At 40.0% G+C, this 23,297-nt stretch overlaps 1 protein-coding gene across 8 annotated transcripts in view; it reads left to right on the top strand.

Annotated features, from left to right (window-relative positions):
* Positions 1 to 23,297, top strand: part of GNPTAB (N-acetylglucosamine-1-phosphate transferase subunits alpha and beta) — an 83,232-nt gene that overhangs the window by 26,185 nt on the left and 33,750 nt on the right. For 3 of the 8 annotated variants that reach the window (XM_073213713.1, XM_073213714.1, XM_017665642.3), the window contains exons 3-10: positions 3,559 to 3,678; positions 4,735 to 4,776; positions 5,760 to 5,965; positions 10,912 to 10,976; positions 11,231 to 11,365; positions 19,011 to 19,172; positions 19,578 to 19,757; positions 19,908 to 20,078. In XM_073213713.1, the coding sequence (XP_073069814.1) occupies positions 3,559 to 3,678; positions 4,735 to 4,776; positions 5,760 to 5,965; positions 10,912 to 10,976; positions 11,231 to 11,365; positions 19,011 to 19,172; positions 19,578 to 19,757; positions 19,908 to 20,078 (1,081 nt within the window). Of the gene's footprint in view, positions 1 to 3,558; positions 3,679 to 4,734; positions 4,777 to 5,759; positions 5,966 to 10,911; positions 10,977 to 11,230; positions 11,366 to 19,010; positions 19,173 to 19,577; positions 19,758 to 19,907; positions 20,079 to 23,297 lie in introns of those variants that run through there. The other 5 variants (XM_073213715.1, XM_037007125.2, XM_037007127.2 and 2 more) reach the window with 3 other exon arrangements.

Below are 23,297 nucleotides of genomic sequence, written 5' to 3'. Positions count from 1 at the left end.
ATAGGAAGTTTTTATTGTTTTGCTGGTTTTCCTACAAGTCTTTTTTAAAGTTATTTCCCCTCTGAATGGGGGAAAAAAAATCCATTCCTCTGTGTCAGTAACAAGTGAGTATGTGAATTATCTACTGCTACTAATTGTGAGGTGTTAAGTCAACCTGGGGCTCAGTTTTACCATCTCTAAAATGTAGATACTAGATTAAATATAAAATTTGCTCAGTTCTTTGGTTTTTAAGACACTATTTAAGTTCTGTGTTTTCTTACCTACTTGAACCAAGGGACTGTTAAATGCGTTTATATTCACTTAAACTAAACTGATTAAAATAAAAGTTGTATCACTGTCACCGTGGCTTTGGTTCTGAGTCATAGTTGACTTATTCAGACTTTAGCTCTAAGACAAGGGCTTCCTTCTCATCTGGGAAGTAAGATAGTGGTCTTGTGGTTAGAATGAAGGACTCAAGCTCTCTGTGACCAAGTCTAAAAATAGAAAAACAACTGGCTCACTGATCTGCGGCAGATCACATGATCTCCTCAGGGCTGTCAGTTTAACGCCAGAGAATTAAATTGATCATATGGCCCTATTAGAAGAGCCAGTACATAAATGCATTCTGCGCTTGTATTGTTTTTTTCAGTTCAACATGTATAGATATCTCTTGCTTCTATTAAAAAATCTTCAATAGCACATAATTACTTTTATCAGAAAGCTCTGGAATGTGCAGTTGGTTATTTCCTTCTTTTAAAAAACCTTTTAGAAACATGTCACTTAAACAGTTTTTTTCAAATTAATTTTTCTTCTGATCATAGACTGGGAATTTGGGAGTGAGATGACCTTAGACAATTTATGTGTGGGTAATGTGAGGCAGCTTTTTTTTTTAATGGAAAAGACTGATGGATGTGTTGAGGGAATGAGCCAATAGTGATTTAGCCAACAGTTGTATATTAAGCCCCACTCATGTACATGGCACTATTCCTAGGCATGTAGTAATGAACAGGAGGAACTCATTGACCTCATGTAGAACTGACATTTTAGTGGGGAAAGCTTTTTTTTTTTTAAGTTAAAAATGGGAACTGTAATCTACATATATATATATTTCAGCAGTTCTCAGAGTGAATTTCCAGACCAGCAGCATTGGCATTACTTGGGAACTAGTCAGAAGTACATATTTTGTGGCTTCACTCCAGACTTGGTGAATGAGAAGCTCTAAGGATGGAGCCCAGCAATCTCTTCTACAAGTCCTTCAGGCTATTCTGATGCTGCTAATGCCTGAGAACTATTGGTGCAGGTACATGTAGAAAAAACTAGATAGGAAGCTTTTGCATATGTTACAGTGGGGAGAGAGAAGACTGAAGCAGGGTACAGAAAGCATGTTACCATTTCTGCCCCCTAGACACTGCATTTAGTGGAAAGTAGACACACATAACAAATAGAATTCAGTGTGTTAACGATTTCTTAGAGCACAAAGTACAGTGGAAGCTTCATGTTAAGTAGTACATTCTCGTGGGACGGGAGGGAAGAGGGCAGCAGGGGAAGAAGGAAGCAGTTAAGAGAAGTGTGAGAGAAGGGATATTTTAGGCAGAGAATGGGTCATGTTCAAAGGCACAAAAACCTGCAAGTCCTACCTATTTGAGTAAAGGTATATAGCTGCAGCGTCTAAGTGCACAAGGTGCCGATTAGGGAGATTAGATTTTATTCTGCAGACATCCGTGAACTTTGACAGGAAGGTTGGTAGCCACTAGTTATCACATGTTCCTGAGTATGAGGTGATTCCTCATTTTCCCCATGAAGCTGTGAGCCCCCTGGTGCCTCTTTGACCCTCATCTGCTCTTCCCTGTGTTCCCCTTGTCTCTGCTATACAGACCTCTAGTTCCTTGACCTGGCGTCTGACTCAGGGCGTTTGTCCGTGGGGTTTGTTCCCTTTCTCTGGACCATTCCTCCCTCACATGACTGGCTTCCTTACATCCTTCACATCCCTGCTGAAATGCCACTTTCCTGTAAGGCCGTCTCTGATCTCCCTATTTAAAACTGACCTCCCACATAGATATATTTTATATCCCTATTTTCTGTTTTATTTTCTCTATAAAATTTAGTATCATCTGACTGACTTTATTTATGTGGTTTATTTACTGTCTTCACCTTTCTAGAATATGAGCTCTATGAAGGCATACATCTGGGTTTTATTTTATTTACTGCTGAGTCCCCAGAACCTGGTACAGCATCTAGCACATACTAAGTGTTCAATAAAAATTGATTCAATGAATGGATGAATACTCCTTTCATCCAGTCACCTCACCTACTTCCTCTAAGCAGCTAAAAGTGGTTGTCATTTGTATTTATTTTTTTTTCATTCCATAATTTGAAAGATTTATCCACCAAAGAGCATTTATTTTCCCGCAAGGTAGTTAACCCTCCCCTAAGTAATGTGATTGCAGCCAAAAGCAAAGGTGTGATGTTGTGGTTAGTCTTTGGAGCCCTTCGTCCTGCCCTGGGCCTGGTCCCATGCCTGGCCTCTGAGGAAGACAAGGGGAGGGTAAGCTTTTGTCCTTGGCTTTGAAAAAAGCTGTACCAGTTCTTCGCAAAGACCAAACTTGAAACCAGACATCCAAACCATGTGTCATATATCGCTGTGAACTCCTGTGTTGTAAATCTGGAGCAGGCTCTGAAAGATGGATAGGATTTTGGAAAGTTGATGAAATAAATGGGAGGAAAGCTTTTAGTAGGGATAAAACTTTAATCAAAAATGGGGCTCAGACAAGGCACTCAAGAGTTAAAAGCCTGCTTGACTCCTTATTTTGAGAATAAGGTAATAAGGGAAGATCAAGCAGGTTCAGGAAGGTCTGTGCTAGTGTCTCATATAAATCATTGGTTCATTCAACAAATACTTACCAAAAGTTTATGCATCAGACACTCTTCTAATCAGTTGGATACTTTACTGAACAAAACAGGAAAGTTGCCCGCCTTCTTGGAGCTTACATTGTGCAGGGCGATCACTTTAAGTACCAGTGCCGGCAACAAGTTAATTATTTAACATGTTAGAAAGGTGGCAAGTGCTACATAAAAATGAAAAAGAGGTTTGGGAGGGGGTTGGCTTGGGAACAGCAGGGAATGGGAGCCCTGCAGCATTGAACAGTGCTAGGTCATCTTTGTGGGCTGTTGTGTGACTCTCGGAAATTTTCTTCTAATTTCTATGTTTGGCAGCATTTGCATCCCAGCTCCCTCATGTGCTAAACTGAGAAACAGCAGTTTAAACTGATCTTCTAAGACCTCCCCAATAATCTTGAAAGTGGAACAACTAGTAGCCTCCTTACAGGGTAGTTGTAAGAAGCAAATGATGCAAAACTACTTAAAGTGTTTAGCATAATGCAACACACAGAAGAGGTTCTCAACAAATACTGGTTTCCCAGCTCCACTTTGGAAACTTGCAATTCTGTGATATACATCATGATTGGATTACCTTTTCATTGGCTTTTAAACATTACCTCTTAGTTTAAAACCTGTTAGGCTCTTACTTCTGAATGTATTGGAAGAACACACATAAGCCGGAGGACTTGTGGGTTCCCCTAGGCTCTGTCTGCCCATGCCCATCGATGTGGTTTACACCTGGGTGAACGGTACTGACCTTGAACTACTGAAGGAACTACAGCAAGTCAGAGAACAGATGGAGGAGGAGCAGAAAGCAATGAGGTAAAGCCGATTTTTTAAAAAACAAAACAAAAAGTTTTATGAGTATAAGTTAACAGTGCATTTCAGAAGGGTAAGGTGATGTCCACAATGTTATTCAAATAAATGCATCTCAAGATTCATGCCTTTACAAGTTTTTGGCAGTCATGCATCCAACCTTCGTTTCTTGGTGTCTAAGGAGGACTCAGACACTTTGGTGCTACATCCTGGCCTCATTTTGTTAGATGGACATTTTGTGACTGGGGTGCTTCAGTAAACCTTGCTCTCTGAGGGGCTGAAAAGTCAAGGAGGCTCCCAAGGGAGTTCTGGGCCTCCTGTTCAGCCTGAGTCCCAGGTGTGATGTCTTCATGAAATGAGTTACTATGCAAAGTAACTTCACAATAAGACTTGTTATTCCCTTGAAAAATAAAACAGACCTGCAGACTTTTTCCCATTTGATAAAGGCAGGAAAACCTATATTCCTTTTATCATAGATACCCCTTTATTATCAAAAGGATATAAATTGATATCCCTTTAATATCAAATAGTACACTATGGAACTAGAAACTTCAGTAATTTTTTTTTAAACAAATTTGATCATTTTATTTATCTAGGAAAGGTACAGTGTGTTTGTGGGGAGCTTTCACAAACTGACATAACTTTACTGATTCCTCAGGAGTATTTGCTAAGAATTTGCCCATTTATTTCTTTGTAAATGTTATGGGTACACCCCAGCTGCAGGTGATTGGACACATTCTACTGCAACAAAGTGTCTGTTTCTCTGAGGTAGAAAATACAAAGACCTTACCAGTGCATGAAAATGACTTTGACAGCCATGTTTTACTAATAAGATGTAAAAGCTTTTATTTTAATCTTTCATGATTACGGTGGGAGGTTCATGATAATATTTGTTGATCTTTTATTATGTATTTTAAACATTATAAACATTGTAGTCCCTCCTAATTTACTGATGAGTTGCAGTGGAGTAAACAAGAAAACCAATGTTGGAAGTTAACCCTCTTACATTTAGGGCCAGTACTGGTCTGTGCATATGTAATGAAATATTTTTGCTTTCATTAGAGAAATCCTTGGGAAGAACACAACGGAACCCACTAACAAGAGGTAAGCAACTTGATTTTCCTCTCAGGGATAAAAGTTGAAGGATTGAAGTGAAATTTCGAGGTTCTCACTTATTTTTGTTGGGTTGTATGGTATTGTGTATTTACTCCATTACACTGTTCAGTCTCTTTTCTGCTAGTTTGACCCCCAAATTAAGTGTGTCCATTAAATGGGAAATTTTGTAGTGCCAAAGGCTTATTTGATTGAGAACCCTGGTTGTTTAGTTGTAGATAACTATTGCTTTATCATTTCTGGATGGGTTAGGTAAAGTTTATTTTCTGTTGTTTCCATTATTCTGTTTTGCTATACTTGTTTGCTTGGTCCACTTAAAGTCAGACTTATGCCCATTGTTTTCTTTTACAGAATTTATATCCATCACTGAATTGTGTTCAGTATGTATTTCCTTATCTTTAAGAGATGCCATAGTTATGTCTTATATTTAAGGCCTTGGGCAGGGGATATTGCCCTGTGACAAGAATCAGATACAAATACCTCATAAATTCATCCTAGAACCATGTCACATTCGCTTTTGCTTGCATCAGTGTGGTGTCCTGTCCGATGTATTTAATTATATTCTAATTGGAATTGGTAAATTGTGTCTGGTAAAATGACACTCTTAACCAGAATTTATCTACTTCTAGTCTGCCTAATAATGGACCTTACTGGAATTTTTATGACTAATCTTTAAAGTGATAGTAATGAAATGATTAGTTTTTTGTATACCTTTAAGTTAGTAAATTTTGGTGGCAATCTTACTAACAGGAGTTTGAAAGCTCTATGTTTAGAGTTGCACTTGGTTAATAATAACTTTATACTGTACTTAACTAAATTTTTATATTTATATAAAATCCCTTGTTTATTGAAAGATTAAGATTTTTTGCAGGATATAGAAAAACATCTGGAAAATATAGTAGTACCAACTGGCTTTTCAGTGCTGATTGAATTTTTCAAGAATGTAGTTATGAGCTTGTCGGTGTTCTTTCCAGTGAGAAGCAGCTGGAATGTTTGCTGACCCACTGCATTAAGGTGCCGATGCTTGTCCTGGACCCAGCCCTGCCAGTCAATGTCACACTGAAGGACCTGCCATCTCTCTATCCTTCTTTTCATTCTGCCAGTGATATATTCAATGTTGCAAAACCAAAAAACCCTTCCACTAATGTCTCAGTTGTTGTTTTCGACAGTGCTAAGAATGGTAAGATCTTTTTGTGGTTGTTAAAAAATCATGTTATCGTTGGATGTTTGAATAACAAAATTCTGAATCAAACAGAAATTCAGTTTTAACGAAATGCTTGATAAACTAAAAACATAAAGACAGAAGCAGAAGAGCTGCCATTGTATTGGAGCCCTAACCCCAGAAGGGGATGGCCTGTATTTTACCCCGTGTAATACACTTGTCTTCCTGTGCTCTGGTCAGGACCTTGAACCTGGTACTCACACTTAAATTATTTTCTTGGCTTTGAGTTATTCTGGAGGCTTATTATTACTGTTATTTACCATGTAACTCCTCAGCAAGGTTTTCTGCATTTTAGACAGATACCTAGAGTATTCTAATTAACTGCTGGTTGCACAATGTGGCCATATCACAGAATTGAAACTACACCTGCATCTTTAGAGATTCCCATCCTCCCTCCTGGCCACTGAGCTCTTGAGTCCCATGCCTGTGTCATCTTCTCCAGCCTCTTGTCTCTTATTCTTCCTCTGCACTGAGTGTCTTTTCTTGCAGGTTCTGTTTTTCACTTGTGTGAAATGAAAACTGTCATGTTCCCTTTATAACATTGAGTCCTAGTCTCAAGTTTGCAGTCTTTCAATGTTCTAGCTCCCAGCTTAAATCTCTGTTACCTTCCTTGACCTGGTCCTAATTTTTAGCTTCATAACTAATAATTAACCCCATGCAGTTACTTGCTTTTGTTTTTCACAAGTGATTCTTAGATTTTTACCTTCTTACTCCTCTCATTTCTTCTACACCAGACTGAACTCCTTCACACAGACACCAGTAATAGGCACCTCGCTGCTCTGCCTACCTGTATAGTTCTTCTCCAGTCTGTCCAGCACACAGCTATAAAGAAATCAGAAAACTCTGATTTTATCGATTCACTCCCTTTTTGAGGAGACAAATATAGTCGTAGTAATATATTTGTTTTTCACATAGCAACAAACTCTCTTCCTGGTATTTAGGATCAGCGTTGGCTGCTTTGATTCTGCCCATTGATCCTCACGTCCCTGCCCTCCTTGCATCTTCTTGAAGCTGCCAGTGTCACGCATGCCTCTCCCAGCCCATCCCAGCCCATCCCCCTCCCACACATACCTTTCCAACCCCGTCTCAAGTTCTGTCTCCAGGAAGATCCCAGACTAGTACATTCCCAATAATTTTATTTACTTTAACCTTTCTACACCCCAGTAGTACTTGGGACCTAACTAACAACTTGGTTTTTGATTGCACAGGAGTTGATGGTACTATTAGCTAATTTCTTTATTGAGCAGAAATCTTATTGCTCACCAGTTTGTGTCCTGAGCAGATGTCTAACAGAGTGCTCACTGCCCTGTACTTGATAAGTTATTTGTAATTTGAAAGGAATTGTAGTGTATCCCCCTTTTCATACTATAGATCTATTTCTGAACAATTTTTTATAGATAAGTTATGTTTTTCTATTGAAGTTATATTTTAAATATATAGGGAAAGTAATGGGATAATCTTTGACAAATTATAAGAAATTATCTAATTTACTATGTGGCTAAATTTACCTGTTTGTTTCTAAATTAGGATTTCCTTAAATTAAGGTACTTTGATTTCACTTGGAAAGAAAAAGAAATGACATTATATTAATAATTATAACTCAGTTATAACCTCTATAGAGAGAATCTTGGATTTTTCCCTACTGATTTTGTAACAGAGCAGACTTAAAAGATTCTAAAACATTGCCATAAATAAAAGCTGTATTATATTCTTTCAAACCCTGTTTTTGAATTCCTACTAGGATTTCTATTTGACTGTCCTCCTTCTCATATCCATTCACTCAGTGAAGATTTGTTGAGCTGCTTGCTGTTCTGAGTTGGTGGTTTTTCTAAGTACCAGGGAAATAGCAGAGAACAAAAACGACACAGCCCCCACCTTCATGGAGGTTACATTTCTTGTAGGCCACAAACTCACTCATTATCATTCTCAGTTATCTGGATCGGGGAATGCCAAATTCTCTTTTAAAAGACTAGGTAGTAAATATTTTAGGATTTGAGGGCCAAGAGGCAAAATGGCAGATATTGTGTAGGTATTTACCTAAGCATTAAACATTTAACCGTTTAAAAATAGCCAAAGTGTTCTTAGCTTGGGGCCATACTAAAATAAAATAGGCAGTGGCTAGATTTGGCCATGGGCTGCCAACCCCTCATCTAGATTAAAAAATTTGTAGCCACTGATGCTTCATTTAACCTCTTTGCAGTTAATCATCGATATTTTTTGACTTTTTTCCCATCTGAACCGTGTCATTTCTGCCCCTCTTCTGATGACCCGGCCCCTTCACTTGTGTCCCGGAGTCTGTTAGCTGGACAGCACTCCATCAGTCCCACAGGCCAGCCTGCGCTTCCTCAGCAAAGGGGTTTTTCTGTCAAGCTTATCCTCTTGTCACCTTCTCTTGAGACAATTCATTTTACCTCTGGACTCCATAGACTTTTACAAGGAATTACCAAGGGCTTGCTTATAAGCTTTCTGACACTTTTAAAATTTGTGCCCCTTGGGGTACTACAGAACCAGTGTAATCCCCTTCGCATGTGACAGTTCTTTTCATTTTTGTTCTCATGATGAGCTTTAGTTTCTATTACTTTTAAAGTGTGTCAGCTGGAAATGAACATTCTATTTCAGTGTTGTTCATTCTGCGAAGATAACGCAACTGTTCATTCATTCATTGTTTATTGAATGCAAACTACAAGCCAGATACTTACTCTTCTTAGTGCTGAAGGTGCAGCAATGAGCAGACGGGCAAAGCTTTCTGCCCTCACCGAGTTTATATCTTGGCAAAGAGACAGACAATAAACCACATATAAGTAAACTGCATAGTTTGTGGGAGATAAGTGCTGTGGAGAAAAATTGAGCAGGGGAAATTTGGTGGTAGGGGCAGACTCACTGAGAAGGTGATTTTTGAGTGAAAATTTGCAGAAGATGAGAGAGCCAACATCATGAACATACAGGGAAGGAGTGATTCAGGTAAGTGGACTTGCCAGTGCAAAGGGCCTGAGGCAGGAGTCTGTCTGGCATGTTTTAGGAAGAGCAGGGGGCCAGTGTGGCTGGAATAGAGTGAACAAGGAGAGTGAGCAAGAGAGGAGCTGAGAGAAGTAAAAGGGGACCAAATGGTGCAGGGCTTGGCCTGACAAGGACTTCAGCTTTAACTTGAGTGCAGTGAGGAATCATTGGAGGTTTTGCATAGCAGAGTAATCTGTCATCTGACTTAAGTTCCAAGAAAGGATCAGTCCGGCTGCTGTGGTGGGAATAGACTGAGGAGGGGCAAAAGTTGTAATAATTCAAGCAAAAAGGGAAGGCGGCTTGGATTGGAGTGGTGGTTGAGAGGTGGCTGCATTTTGAAGGCCACCCCAGCAGGGTTTCGTGATCGGTTGGTATTGGGAATATCACCTTCCTATTCTAAGTGCTCTACTCCCGTTGAAAAGCACAGTACCACAGTGGAAACCAGTCATGCGCAGCACATTGTTGATTCACACTGAACTCACTGTTGACTAAAAGTCCTAACTTGTGTTAAAAAAATTTATATGTGCCAATGCTCAGATATCTTAATTTATGCTTGTGTAGTTGGTTTTTGGTGCTAGGTTAAAGATCTTACCTTTTTTTGTTGGAGATTTTATTTTGCTAGATTTGACTTGTCACTCCAGATAATAAGGACTTTGAGGGTCCATCAATCTGTTACCCAGGATAATAGCTTCTCTATCAGCCTTGTGTATGTCTACCTATTACATAAGCATACCTTCTGTCTCTTCTAAACCTTCATGGATTGTTGAGCAAGACTGAACCTCTAGCAGACCTCTAAAACCTCTCTCTAGGTTGACTGTAGCTTTGTAATCATACACTCTCTGGTCAGATTGGTTACAATCTACCCAAATTAAGATCTAGCCTGTATGTGTCTGTTATATCCATAAATATGAAATGAGATGTAGTTAGCTGCCCTGAGGTTGTGTACAACTAGATAAACCGCATCTATTAGAGTTCTCTGATCCACGGCTGTAGAACCCACCAAGATAAACTGCATCTTTTGGAGTTCTCTGATCCACGGGTGTAGAACCCACCATGTCAGTGGGGAGACAGACAGACAGAGGTATGTATCTGATAAATTTATTCATAATGAACTCACACTCTTAGCACTAAGCACTTCCTTTAAAGATAAACAGCATACTGTGAAGGCTTACTTTCTCCAGTTTTCACCAAGCATATTTTTATGGTACATTTGAGTCTTTGCCCAGGGTTGACATCCATCTTGCTAGCCAGTGATTTGCAGGACCTGCTTTCTATGCCCATGTTGAAGATCAGAATTACAGCCTTTTAACCTCTCCTGTTTTCCATGATCCCCGAATGTCAGCAACAAGTTCAGCAGATGGTTCACTGATCTCATTTGTCTGCATCACTTTAAAGCTGTCTCCCAGTTGAGCTGCGTCATCTCCCCGACCTCATCTGTCTTACTCAGCACTACGTGATGGAGCTTAGGCATTCTTAAGGAACCCTCGGATTTACAGTGGCTCCCTGCTGTTACCTAAATGCCACTGGATGACGTTCGTGGGCCCCTTTCTTTTGGTGACCCTTTTTTCCTAGTACTCACCACTCCCAAATACTTTGCTCTAGTCAAACAATTTTTTTTTAATTTAACGTCAGTGTTTGCTCTTACATCTGTAATTTCTGTCAGTCTGCCATTTCTGCTGCCTGCATGAATCTTGTTCAGTATTGCAAAATTTAACATTTAACTGTACACTGACTAATGTTGTTCCCCTTTTGTTGGATGGATTAATTGTGTTTCCCTCCTACCTTTTCTTTGTGAGATGATGTATTATACTACTTTAACAGCTCTCAAAATGCTTTGTAGTGTTCTGGTAGATACCATAGTTAGGTATTCATTAAAAATTTCTTGTTTATTGTATTCTGTATTGTAGTTGAAGATGCCCACACTGGAATGCCTAAAGGAAACAGCAAACAGACAATTTGGAGGGGCTATTTGGTATGTTAGTTTAAGTTAATAGTGTTTTTGTAGTAGATTAAAATAGAAGCATGAGTGATAAAGCTATTTTACTTTGAGAATTTTATAATATTTACTATTTCTGTGAGGCTGGCTTACTGGTACTAATGTTGATTTAAGTAGTCTCACCCTTCTTATTCTTGCATGATGCAATAGATCTTTACTAGTGTTCTCAGCTTATGTTTTCATTAGCCTTGTTATGTGGAAAGTGAGTCTGTTTCTCTCCCTTATTTTAGACAACAGATAAAGAAGTACCTGGGTTAGTGCTAATGCAAGATTTGGCTTTCCTGAGTGGATTTCCACTGACATTCAAGGAAACAAATCAACTCAGAACAAAACTGCCAGACAATCTTTCTTCTAAAATAAAACTGGTAAGAGCATAGAAAATAGAGGAATCAGTATAGCATATCTCATTTAATGCACAGCTCTTATAGTGCATTTCATTACAGTATAGCTGACAATAATAAGAAGCAAAAGAGACTTTCTGTTCTGCTACAATATACTATCATGAGAATGGACAGCTCTTTATTTATAGAAGACCCTCAGTCCTTACTTTTACTTTGGGCAAAATTCTGAGAGTCTTAGTTTTGTTTTCTGGTTTCCCAGATGGAAGCCAGATTCATTTGTCTAACAAATGAGCTTTTGCTATGTGTCAGTAGTTAACACCTGCTGAGAATATAGCAGTGGGCAAGACAAAAAGCCTTGACGAAACTTCTAGTGTAAGGAATTGAAAGCATGGAAGGAGGTGATGGGGAAATCATACATGTAGTGAGTATACACAGACTCCAACTTGCATATTTATTAAGAGGTTTCACTCATAAAGAGAATATGTTTCAGATATATGGAATGTTTGATAAAGTGAAACCTTTATTCATTAATAGCTAATTGAGCCATTAATGTATTTAGGATTTATGTGCACTACCTCTTCGCCGCTGACCGTAGATGCCATGTGTTAGAGTTGACTTTGGAAGCTGCCCTGTGACGTGCCTTTTTCTTAACATTTATTGTTTTTAGAGCCATTTCCCTTATCACATGGGTGTACTTTCCTTTTGGCCTCATGTCAGGATGCCTGTTCTGTGGGAAACGTTCCAGGTTGTAAAACATGAATGTCCTTTCTCTTAGAATAGAGGCATAAAGTTCTGGATTCAGAATTTGTTAGACTGTTGTTTTCTTGATTTTACAGAAGTATGTTCTTTAAGTGCTGCCTCAGTGTCCAGCTTCCTGACACTTACTTCTACTCTAACAATTTGGAGGTGAAAGCGGGGAGATGGAGGTGGTGGTGGTGGGGTTCTTACTTCGTTCCTCCCTTGACCATGTTCTTTATACTCCCTTTAAAGTTCCCTTTAACTGGTTTCTTTCTCCCTATAAAGGTTTCACTGTTTTAAGATACACTGTATTACCTTTGTAAATATGAGGTAATGTGACATTTATATTTTTTCTTTTTTTTTGTATTTTTCTCCGTAACTTTTGTTACGGTACCTGGAAATAATGGCAGTGCCCAGCTAGGTAAGGGTTAAATTTTTCTTAATCTGCAGTTATTTAAAAATAGAAATTTCTCCTTCCCCCTGAGGTTTTTTTAATTGAATAAATCTGACATATAAATTTGTCATTTATAAATTTGTATAAATTTGATTGTATAAATTTGAGGTTTACAGTGTGTCACTTTGATACATTTATATATATTGTGATGATTGCCATTAAGCGATATTTATCACATTGTATAATTATTGTATAGTATTGTTGTCTACACTCATTATACTGTGCATTAGATCCCTGTGGCCTATTAACTACTTATTGCAGGTTCATAGCATTAAGCACCATCAGTCTTAAGCTTCCATTCCATCCCTTGGCAACTATCATTTTACTGTTTTTACAAATAGGACTTTTTTAGATTCCCGTATAAGTGATATCATACAGTGTTTGTCTTTCTCTGGCTGACTTACCTCACTTAACGTAATGTGCTCAAGATCCATCCATGTTGTTGCAAATGGCAGGATATCCTCCTTTCTCGTGTTTGAATAATATTCCATTGTGTATGTATACCACATCTTTTTTGTCCATTCATCCATTGATGGACATTTAAGATTTTTTCTGTGTCTCGGCTACTGTGAATACTGCTGCAGTAAACATGGGAGTGTATACATTTCTTAGGAGTTCTTTGGGTATATACACAAGTGGAATTGCTGAATCATGTGGTAGATATATATGTAATTTTTTGAGAAACCTCCATATTGTTTTTCATAGTGGTTGGACCAATTTACATTCTTACCAGTAGTGTACAAAGGTTCCCTTTTCTCCATATCCTCACCAGTACCTGCTGTCTCTTACCTTTTTGATGACAGCCATTCTAACAAGTGTGGGAGAATATAGCAGAGTGATAGTTCATTGTGGTTCTGATTTGCATTTCTGTGATCATTAGCGGTCTGAGCATCTTTTCATATGCCTGTTGGCCATTTTGATACCCTCTTGAAATAATGTTTATTTAGTACTTTTACCCATTTTTTAAATTGGATTGTTTTGTTATTAAGTTGTATAAATGAATATATTTTGGATACTAACCCCTTATACAATATATGGTTTGCAAAATTTTTCTCCCATTTTGTAGGTTTTCTTCTCCTTTTGTTAAGTGTTTCTTTTGCTATGCAGAGGCTTTAGGGTTTGCTGAAGTCCCATTTGTTAATTTTTGCTCCATTGTTGGTGCTTTTGGTGTCATGTCAAAAAAAACCATTGCTGAGACTAGTACCGAGGAGCTTCTTCACTACATGTTCTTCTAGGAGTTTTACAGTATCAGATCTTACGTTTACGTCTTTGATCCATTTTGAGTTATTTTTGTGAGTGGTGTGAGACAGGGATCTGCTTTCATTGTCCTGCATATATGAGTTTCTCTCCCCTGAGTTATTTTTAGTGCTGATATGGACAGGTAAACCATAGATTAGTATTCATTTTAGCCCAAGTATATTTGGTTTCTTGGCTTCCTTGCAATTAGTTCTAGAATTTTACACACATGAGTAGCTGTACTTTGTCAGCTTAAATTCCTCATGCAGGAAGAATGCCATTCTTGGTTCTATTTGTATAATTCCCACTATAATATAAGAAGGCACACGACACTTCCGCATTCCGCAGTCAGATTTGATCAGCCCACATCTGCCTGTGGCAGCTGCTTAGCGGGGCTGTGTGTTTCTGGAGCTTCTGCTTGAGGACGGTGTGTGCCGCAGGGAGCACTGTTCTCTAGTGGCTGACCCATGAGCAAACTAGTTTTGGGGGGCATGGAGTGGTGTGGTCAGGTTGGGGCAGGTGGGGTAGTAACTTGAATAGGGCAAGGAGTACCTGCAGGCTCTGGGCTTGACGACACCCTCTTCTACCCGTCATTTACCCAGCTGGAGATTCGTTTGGATTCCTAGACTTGTCTTGGTGGAGGCCAACACCTCCTCGGAGGGTCAAGCTAATTATCCATATGTTCACTGCTCGTTGTTTTCATGATGCCAACATGTGCAGAACTTCAGGAATTAGGACTTCTGATTTTGGGAGATTAGAGAGAAATGACAAAGAGGAGGATTGCAAGGAGTGTGTCAGCCTTCAAGCCAATTCAAGTGACTAACTTTCCTCAGGTTCCACTCTCTCTTTTTATCATGAGTATCCTGAGAATGAAGTTTCTTATCATTAGGTTCCTAATCCATTTAGAGCATGAGCTTTTATTAAATGCCTGCTGTGTACTAGGAGCAATAACTGAGTGAATAAAAGCATTTAAGTAATTTTTGGGTGTGATCAGTTCTGAGTAAGTGTTATTATATGAAGTCCTGGGAGGACACCTGGGCTTTGGGTGTACTGGCAGCAAGGAAGGCTTTGTTAAATAGGAAGCATTTCAGCTGGGCGGTAAACAGAGCAGCCATTCTGCCAGCAGAGAAGGGAGTGGGAAAGGCCATTACAAGAGAGAACAGATTGAGCAAAGGGAGGAAGCTTGCAAGTCAGTGCTGATTCCAAAGAACTAAGGTAAGTGTTCCTGGAGGCCAGAGCCCAGGCAGGGATTTTGCTGTGCTGAGATGGGGAAGATAGCTTGAGGCCAGAGTGAGAAAGATTTCCAGGTAAGGAGCCTGGACTTTATCCTGGAGGCAGGGAGCATTGTTAGGAGGCGGAAGACATGATCTGTTTCTAAGGAACATAGCAGGGGAAGGTGTTAGCAGGGTAGAGGATAGAGATCAGATAGAATGAGGCTGGAGGCAAAAATCCTGTTTAGCCACTGCAGCCATAGCCCAGACAGACATTCGGGTTCAGCAGCTGCCTTGGCAGTGGTGCTGGTGATGAGAATGGCTCCAGAAACATCTGAGAGAGACCCTCAACATGACCCGGTGACATGTTAGCTGTTGTGGGGAGAGAGAAGGAGAAAGGAAAGGGGAAGTGGAGGTTACTCATGAAACTGGATATGATAGCATCAACCACATTCAGAGCATCAGTAGGAGAAGCAAGTGTTTGGGGAAGGAAACCCAGAGCTCAGTCTGGGTCGTGTTATGTTAGACCTTGGACTTGAGGACCTGAAAGGCTGAACCATTTTGCCCTCCCAGGCTCCTCCACATGGCTTTTGCCCAGGCCCGTGGCCCCCGGCCCACCTAGAGCTCAGTTCTGTCCCAGAGACCCTCACCAGGCTGTGAGCATCTCAGGACAGGTCCTGCCTGCTCACCTTTGTACCCCTAGTCATTACCTTGAGGCCTGGAACTTAGATGGCTGTTCAAGAAATGCTTGTTGAAGGCATGATCAAGAAGAAGGGCTATGGCTGGACATACCCAACCTACACCATGTCTGGGAATATAAAGGGGAACTTTTCAGTAGTGTGACTATTCCAAGAAGTCACTTTGGTTTTTGGCCCCATGTTGTATACATTTAATAACAGCTTTGCCGTTATCATTCTGTTCAAAGAAACACAAGAATCATCTGCCCTCCCCACCACCCGCCCCATTAGGTGGGCCTTGAAAATGGTTTCATTTGCAAGACGATGGATTTGAATTCATAAAAACAGTTCTGTGGACTACAGTCTCACAAATCAATGTTTTCTCTTGATAGTTTACTAGTTTCAGATACCTTATGCCTTGAGTCCTTTTATGATCTGATCACCCTCTAATTAATCTGTAGAGTTTTTTTGTGTGTGATGGACACAGAATTTACCTTTTGAGAAATCAGATTATCTGATGGTATTTATTTTCAGCTCACTCTAAATCATTCTATGGTTTCAGACATTTTCATTCATGTTTCGTTTGGTTTTTTATTTTTGTTTTCATCTACTTCCTTAACATATGTTAGAGCAGTTGGAAAATCCTCAAAGTCTCTCAAGTGCGTTCTCACATTTGGTTTAATTCAGTGATAGTGGTTGCTGAGTGAGTGTGCAGAAGTGGAGGACACGGACCTGTCCTCAAGGTCTGTATTCCCGTTTTGGTGACAGTATGTGTGCATGTGAAGTATTAAAGTAAGGAAACACGTACTGTAAGGTTAGATATCAAGGAGAGTAATACACGCTTTGAGTTGACATATAGAGATAGGAAAGGTCTATGTGAGTCAGAGACATGGGGGAAATTTTCAAAGAGAAAGAGGCTGCGTGGGATCCTCAAAGACTGTTCAGGTCTTTTTTTTTTTTCAACAGGAAGAACAGTGCAGGCAGGGTGGGAACAGCATATTATCTCACTGGACTTCCTGCACCCTCAAACCTCTGTTCAGGGAACATTCAAGTTCACAGTAAATTATAGTAATATTATGTTAATATCCCTTCATTTAGCGACTTTCCCGAAACCATCTCGTGTTCCTGCTTTTTGAAAGCATGGCACCCTTTCTTTCGGTTTTATTCCTAAATCACACACTTCAGTAGATTAAACAAGCCACCCTGGGACTGATTAAGTTTCAGAAAACCACCAGGAAGTATTAAAATGTTAGTTGCCTTGAGTTGTGGAATTGCTGAAAGCAGTAGTTGTTTTTCAGTTGTATAAGCTGGCTTGTTTTTTCCCTAACCTTATGCTACCAGTATATTGTATCATTCTAGATAATGGTATCCTAACAAACACCCCCAATCTGAGTAGCTTAAAAAAACAGCAAAGCGCTCTCAGTCATCTTACATGTCTGTGTGGGTCTGCAGAAGGTGGGATGTAGAAGTTGTTTTCTCTTTGAGAAATTTATAATTTGAAGAATTAGATGAACTTATCATTTCAAGTAAGAAGCTATGTGTGGAGGCAGTTGCCCACACTTGCCCAAGCTAAGAACTCCATCCAGCCTTAGGCACTTACTACAACCCGTTTTCCTTAGCGCCTCTGTCTCTTTTCTGTCCAGGGTTAGGGTGCCACTTAGTGGCTATCAGGGGATACTTCCTTCCTACCCTTTGCACTACTCATAACTTCGTTGATTACAGTTAAGAAAATCTTTTTCATACATATAAATATTCCCTTAAGTGCTTTACTTTTCACCTCTCTTCCAATTATTGATTGTATAGTTACCTTAGGAAAATGTATATGAAATTTTGAAATAGTTTCCAGAATAAAAAAGCACTTTGGATAGAAGAGATTAAGATAAGGGCATATTCCCAACAAGTTTTAAATTAAATTCTGATGTTACTGCATCTTTTTATTTCAAGTAGTGATTTATGCACTCCAGGGAGCCCTCCGTGGTGCTGTGGGACCACTGTGGGAACCATTGTGGGAGGGATAGGGTGGGGCAGGTGAGGCAGCTGGTGGGCAGTGAGATCCTGTGGTGCCCAGATAGAATATTCACTGTGAACAGCCTACTGTCCCCCACATACCAAAGCAGGATGGGGACAGCAGTGAGAGCCGACCTTCACGGGTGCTTAGTGTATTGCGGGTGCTGTCAAGGGAAAAGAAAGGAAGACAGTACACATGCGTGCATGTGCACGCACCCACACACAATGTGTGGTAAGAGCTAATGGCCTACAGAATGAAAAGTGGAAAAGATATAAATGAACTTCTAATTCCAACCTCTAGTTTTTGGCCGACATAAATTCAGGAAAATTTGAAAGATGAGTTAAATGTAGTCACATGGCACATACAAAGAGCTCAGAATGAGCGCATAATAATTAGTGTTTGCTCTGTTTTATAAGTTAAGAAAGATGACCGTAAATTAAGAAAGAAACCGGCTCTGTTGGAAGAGCCTTTTTAGCAGAAGGATTTTGCTGTCCTAAATTAGTGGTTTTCAGTCCTCTACCTCTGTTCCACCCCCACTTCTCTTTAGCTCTGAAAGTTTCTTCTCACAGGAAGTTAGATGATACAGAGTTAGAACCTAAAACCAGTCAGGAGTGTTGTGCACTGTGGTAGCGGTAGGAAAGCCTATTAGTTAAAGAGGTTGATGTTTGTGATGTTCCCTCTTAGCTGTGTGATTGCTTCACAAGCTTTGCCCCAAAATGTGGTTTTCCTATGGAAGCACTTGAAACAGCATTGCCAAAGACACCCCTCTTATGTGTGGGGCACAAGGCTGTTGGGACATCCTGCTAGCAGACCCGTTCTAGCACATTTACATTTCAGGGCCTTTCTCCGGTTATAAGCAGATTGCCGGTACTCTAGAACAGAGGTCCCAAACTGGTGACCAGATGTGTTTCGCTTGCATGTCTGACAGTTACACATTTGAGCCAGCATTGACAACTGGGAGGTTTCTTGCAGCTTTTGGGCGTTCTGACCTCTCAGGAGATCTGGCCACCACTTGTCCATGTTGAGCAATGGCTGCAGCTTTCAGATGGGCCTGAGATGCCCTGTTTGCCACCACCCCACCACTCCCGCTCATTTTTAAATACCTGGTCTGTTCCATTCATTTGGGAAGTGTGTCTGGCTAATTGAGGTCTTCTTTTTTTTGGTGAATATTGGCTTGTTATTTCATATATATATGAAACCTTTAATCTTTAAATAAATATAATACAGATGTAATCATGTACTATATATATTTATGTTTAAAAATTAAAGGTCAGATTCGGAATTTAAAGGTGTCTCTCCTTTGAGGCTCAGTTTTTCCACATGTAACCCTCTTGTTATTTTATAGTTGCAGTTGTACTCAGAGGCCAGTGTAGCACTTCTAAAATTGAATAACCCCAAAGATTTCCAAGAACTGAATAAGCAGACTAAGAAGAACATGACCATTGATGGGAAAGAACTGACCATAAGTCCTGCGTATTTGTTATGGGATCTGAGTGCCATCAGCCAGGTAAGGGAGGCAGAGATTCCTCTAAAACCCGTATTGAGTGAGGGGTTAGATTGTTGAAGATCTATAAACTCTGTATTAGAACAAAGAGGACTTACAGAGAGGGGTGTTGATTGGAGTTTTTCTAGTTTTTCAGTCACCACCATTGGTGGTTAATATTAATTAAAGTGGCCTAGAATCAGATCCAAGAACATTTTCTTAAAAACATGTAAAAGAAATGTTTTCTTTTTCACAAATGCTGAATTCATATCATTTTAAATTTGCTGAGTGTTTTGCATTTTTTTTTGTGATGTTTGAAAGCAGGGTTTAGTCTTTAAAAGTGTGGGAGCAGATTGGGCAGAGCAGACAGACAGGAGGAGGTGTGGCTAAGGGGTATTTTACATCTTCATGCGTCAAATGTCTTCTCAGTCTAAGCAGGATGAAGATGTCTCTGCCAGCCGTTTTGAGGATAACGAAGAACTGAGATATTCACTGCGATCTATCGAGAGGCATGCCCCGTGGGTTCGGAATATTTTTATTGTCACTAATGGGCAGATTCCATCCTGGCTGAACCTTGATAATCCTCGAGTGACGATAGTGACACACCAGGTACACGACTTTCTATTTATAACAAGGCTGCTCTTTCCTTTTCTGTCTCTTCCCTGCTCGTCTCCAGTCCATCTCCACCTCCCTTCCTTCCAAAACAAAAACAAAAACTCATCTATACTTTCTGCTTGTGTTTTTTTTTTCTTTTAAAAGGATGTTTTTAGGAATTTGAGCCACTTGCCTACCTTTAGTTCACCTGCTATTGAAAGTCACATTCATCGCATTGAAGGACTGTCCCAGAAATTTATTTACCTGAATGATGATGTCATGTTCGGGAAGGATGTCTGGCCAGATGATTTTTACAGCCACTCTAAAGGTCAGAAGGTGAGTATCTAAGAGGAAGGCATACCTAGCTTAGATGTCATTTAGAAGTTATAAACAGTAAATCAGAATATTAGTGTGTGTGTGTGTGTGTGTGTATATATATATATATATATATATATATATATATATATATACACATTCTCAGACACCCAGAACCCACCCTCTCAATTCTCTACAACAACAGCTGAAAAAGCAAAACCACTATGAAACAAAACTGGTTAAAATCTTGGCAAAATGACAAAGATATAAGTTAGCTCAATTTTCTGCTTAAAGAAATGGATAAGATTTCATTTTAGGCAGCCAGTCTCACTCTCATTCTCTCTCTGAGAGGCAGGATGGAGAAGTGGTTAAGAGCACGGACCCAGGAGCCAAGAGTTTGTGGATTGGGCTGGATGATGACTTGAGCTGTGTGTTTCCTGTCTGCATGGTGGGGAAAACAGGGGCACGCGGTAGCATGTTAGAAGGATTCAGTGAGAAGGTGCAGACTTACGACCCTGAGCTTACAAGTTACGGAACTCTGCAACTCTGAGTGCTCATTGCACAAGGCTCCTTTTCCTTTTGCTGTTTAGCAACCCCAGTGTGCTCATTCCTCGTCTCCCTGCTCAGCTGCCTCCTCTGTGTGAGATTGCAGGGCCGCAAAGTCGTGCTGCGGCTTGACAGGGGAGACAGAAAATCAGCGACTGTGTACAGTGATGTCTGTGCCAGCAGGCATGCCCTGGGCGCTGAGGAGTTGGGAGTACGAGAGGTTGAAATCAGATATAGAGAAAAATGCCATTCAGCACTGAAGCGAACTTTGAAGACCAAGTAAGAGTTAACTAGGTGAAGAGAGACGTTCCCAATGGATGGAACACTTAAAGGCATATGGAGAATTTAAAAGGAGAGTGTTGTTTTTTATTTTTTTTATTTTTTATTTTTTTTTTTTTTGAGAGGGCATCTCTCATATTTATTGATCAAATGGTTGTTAACAACAATAAAATTCAGTATAGGGGGGTCAATGCTCAATGTACAATCATTAATCCATCTCAAGCCTAATTCTCGTCAGTCTCCAATCTTCTGAAGCATAACGAACAAGTTCTTACATGGTGAACGAATTCTTACAGAGTGAATAAATTCTTACATGGTGAACAGTACAAGGGCATTCATCACAGAAACTTTCGGTTTTGATCATGCAATATGACCTATAAACCATCAGGTCAAATATGAATATTCATTTGATTTTTGTACTTGATTTATATGTTGATCCCACATTTCTCCTATTATTATTATTATTTTTATTTTTAATAAAATGCTGAAGTGGTAGGTAGATGCAAGATAAAGGTAGAAAACATAGTTTAGTGCTGTAAGAAGGCAAATATAGATGATCAGATGATCAGGTGTGTGCCTATGGACTAAGTATTAATCCAGGCTAGACAAGGGCAGCAAGACATCCACAGATGCAGAAGATTTCTCTCAAAGCAGGGGGGGTGAGGTTCTGAGCCTCACCTCTGTTGATCCCCAAATTCTCACCTGATGGCCCCCCTGCGACTGTGCCTGTCTTAGGTTGTTCCTCCCTTGAGGAATCTTACCCGTCTCTGGCTAACCAGTCATCTTCCGGGGCCATACAGGGAAATGTAAAGTTGGTAAGTGAGAGAGAAGCCATATTGTTTGCAAAGGTTAGCTTTTTACTTCTTTGCAGATTTATGCCCTGTGGCTTCTATGCCCAGCACTTGTCTCGAGGTATCTTTACCACCTGGAGGAATTATGATACTCGGTAAATTCGATATGAGGCACGAATTCTATTTAAGGTTTGTAATTAGGAAGGAAGAAGAAAAGCTATAGATGTAGCATATGAAGGAAACTTGGGAGGATTGATTATTTCTTTGACATATCTTCTTGTATAGTACCTTAAGTATGTATAGGTTTTAAACTACTAACTAATTTGCACACACATATTAACATAATAGGAATACGGTGACATAAACAAAGCAAATCTATAATTACCAGCCATCTCCAGTGAAGCCAAGAAAACCATTTAGGCACCCTAGGCATTTGTGAAAATTTATCTATGATATGATGGATATTGTCCAACTGTACTTGAACCATCAGACAAATTAAAGCAGCCCATTTCTGGGATCTGTTCACATCCCATATGTTCTTTTAACCATAGATAGTCTATAGTCATGAGATTTTGGGGTGCTACAACTTGCACCCCTCCCAACTCCTGGTTGAGTTCCAACAGTACAGATCCAGTCAAATTCGTTGTCTCACTGTATGCACATGCCAGCCTAGACATCTCCCTCCTCATTCCAGTGGCAAGTCCAGGAAACGGTGGGCTAGATGCAGCCACAACCGCAGCATCGTCCGGATCCCTGTGGAGGCTTTTTGATGATCATCCCCCGGCACGAGTCCTCCAGAGAGTGCTGATGCCGGAAGCTCCTCCTCATATCGTATCTTAGTTCATTTTCTGGGTATCCAAGCTAGGCCTTGATCTTCTGCGTAGAAACAAACAGACCCTTTGCCCACACTTTGACATGCCCTCTATACCACTGTGCAGAACTCATTGGAGGTCAGCACACAGTAACTGCTTTTTTTTTTTTTTTTTTAATTAAGAGAAAGGAATATTATCAGAAAAGAGTACCTCCATAGCTGATCATCTGACACCCTTTAAGTGATCAACATTAAGGATATTTAAAGCATGCGTTGATCTTTGATTTACCAATAGTTTTATCCTGTTAAGGAGTAATCCCCCTTTTCTTTCTTTCTTTCTTTTTTTTTTTTTAAATTTTTAATCTACACTTACCTGAAGAATACTATGTTTACTATGCTCTCCCCTATATCAGGTCCCCCCTAACAACCACATTACGGTTACTGTCCATCAGCTTAGCAAAATGTGGTAGAGTCACTACTTGTCCTCTCTGTGTTGTGCAGCCCACCCTCCCCTTTCTCCCTCCCCCCCATGCATGCTAATCTTAATACCCCCCTTCTTCTTCCCCCCCCTTATCCCTCCCTGCCCACCCATCCTCCCCAGTTCCTTTCCCTTTGGTACCTGTTAGTCCATTTTTGGGTTCTGTAATTCTGCTGCTGTTTTGTTCCTTCAGTTTTTCCTTTGTTCCTATACTCCTCAGATGAGTGAAATCATTTGGTATTTCTCTTTCTCCGCTTGGCTTATTTCACTGAGCATAATACTCTCCAGCTCCATCCATGTTGCTGCAAATGGTTGGATTTTTCCACTTCTTATGG

The sequence above is a fragment of the Manis javanica genome, chromosome 10 (genome assembly GCF_040802235.1).
Source record: "Manis javanica isolate MJ-LG chromosome 10, MJ_LKY, whole genome shotgun sequence".
In the NCBI taxonomy this organism is placed as follows: Eukaryota; Metazoa; Chordata; class Mammalia; order Pholidota; family Manidae; genus Manis; species Manis javanica.
This window is presented reverse-complemented; position numbering and strand designations above follow the sequence as displayed.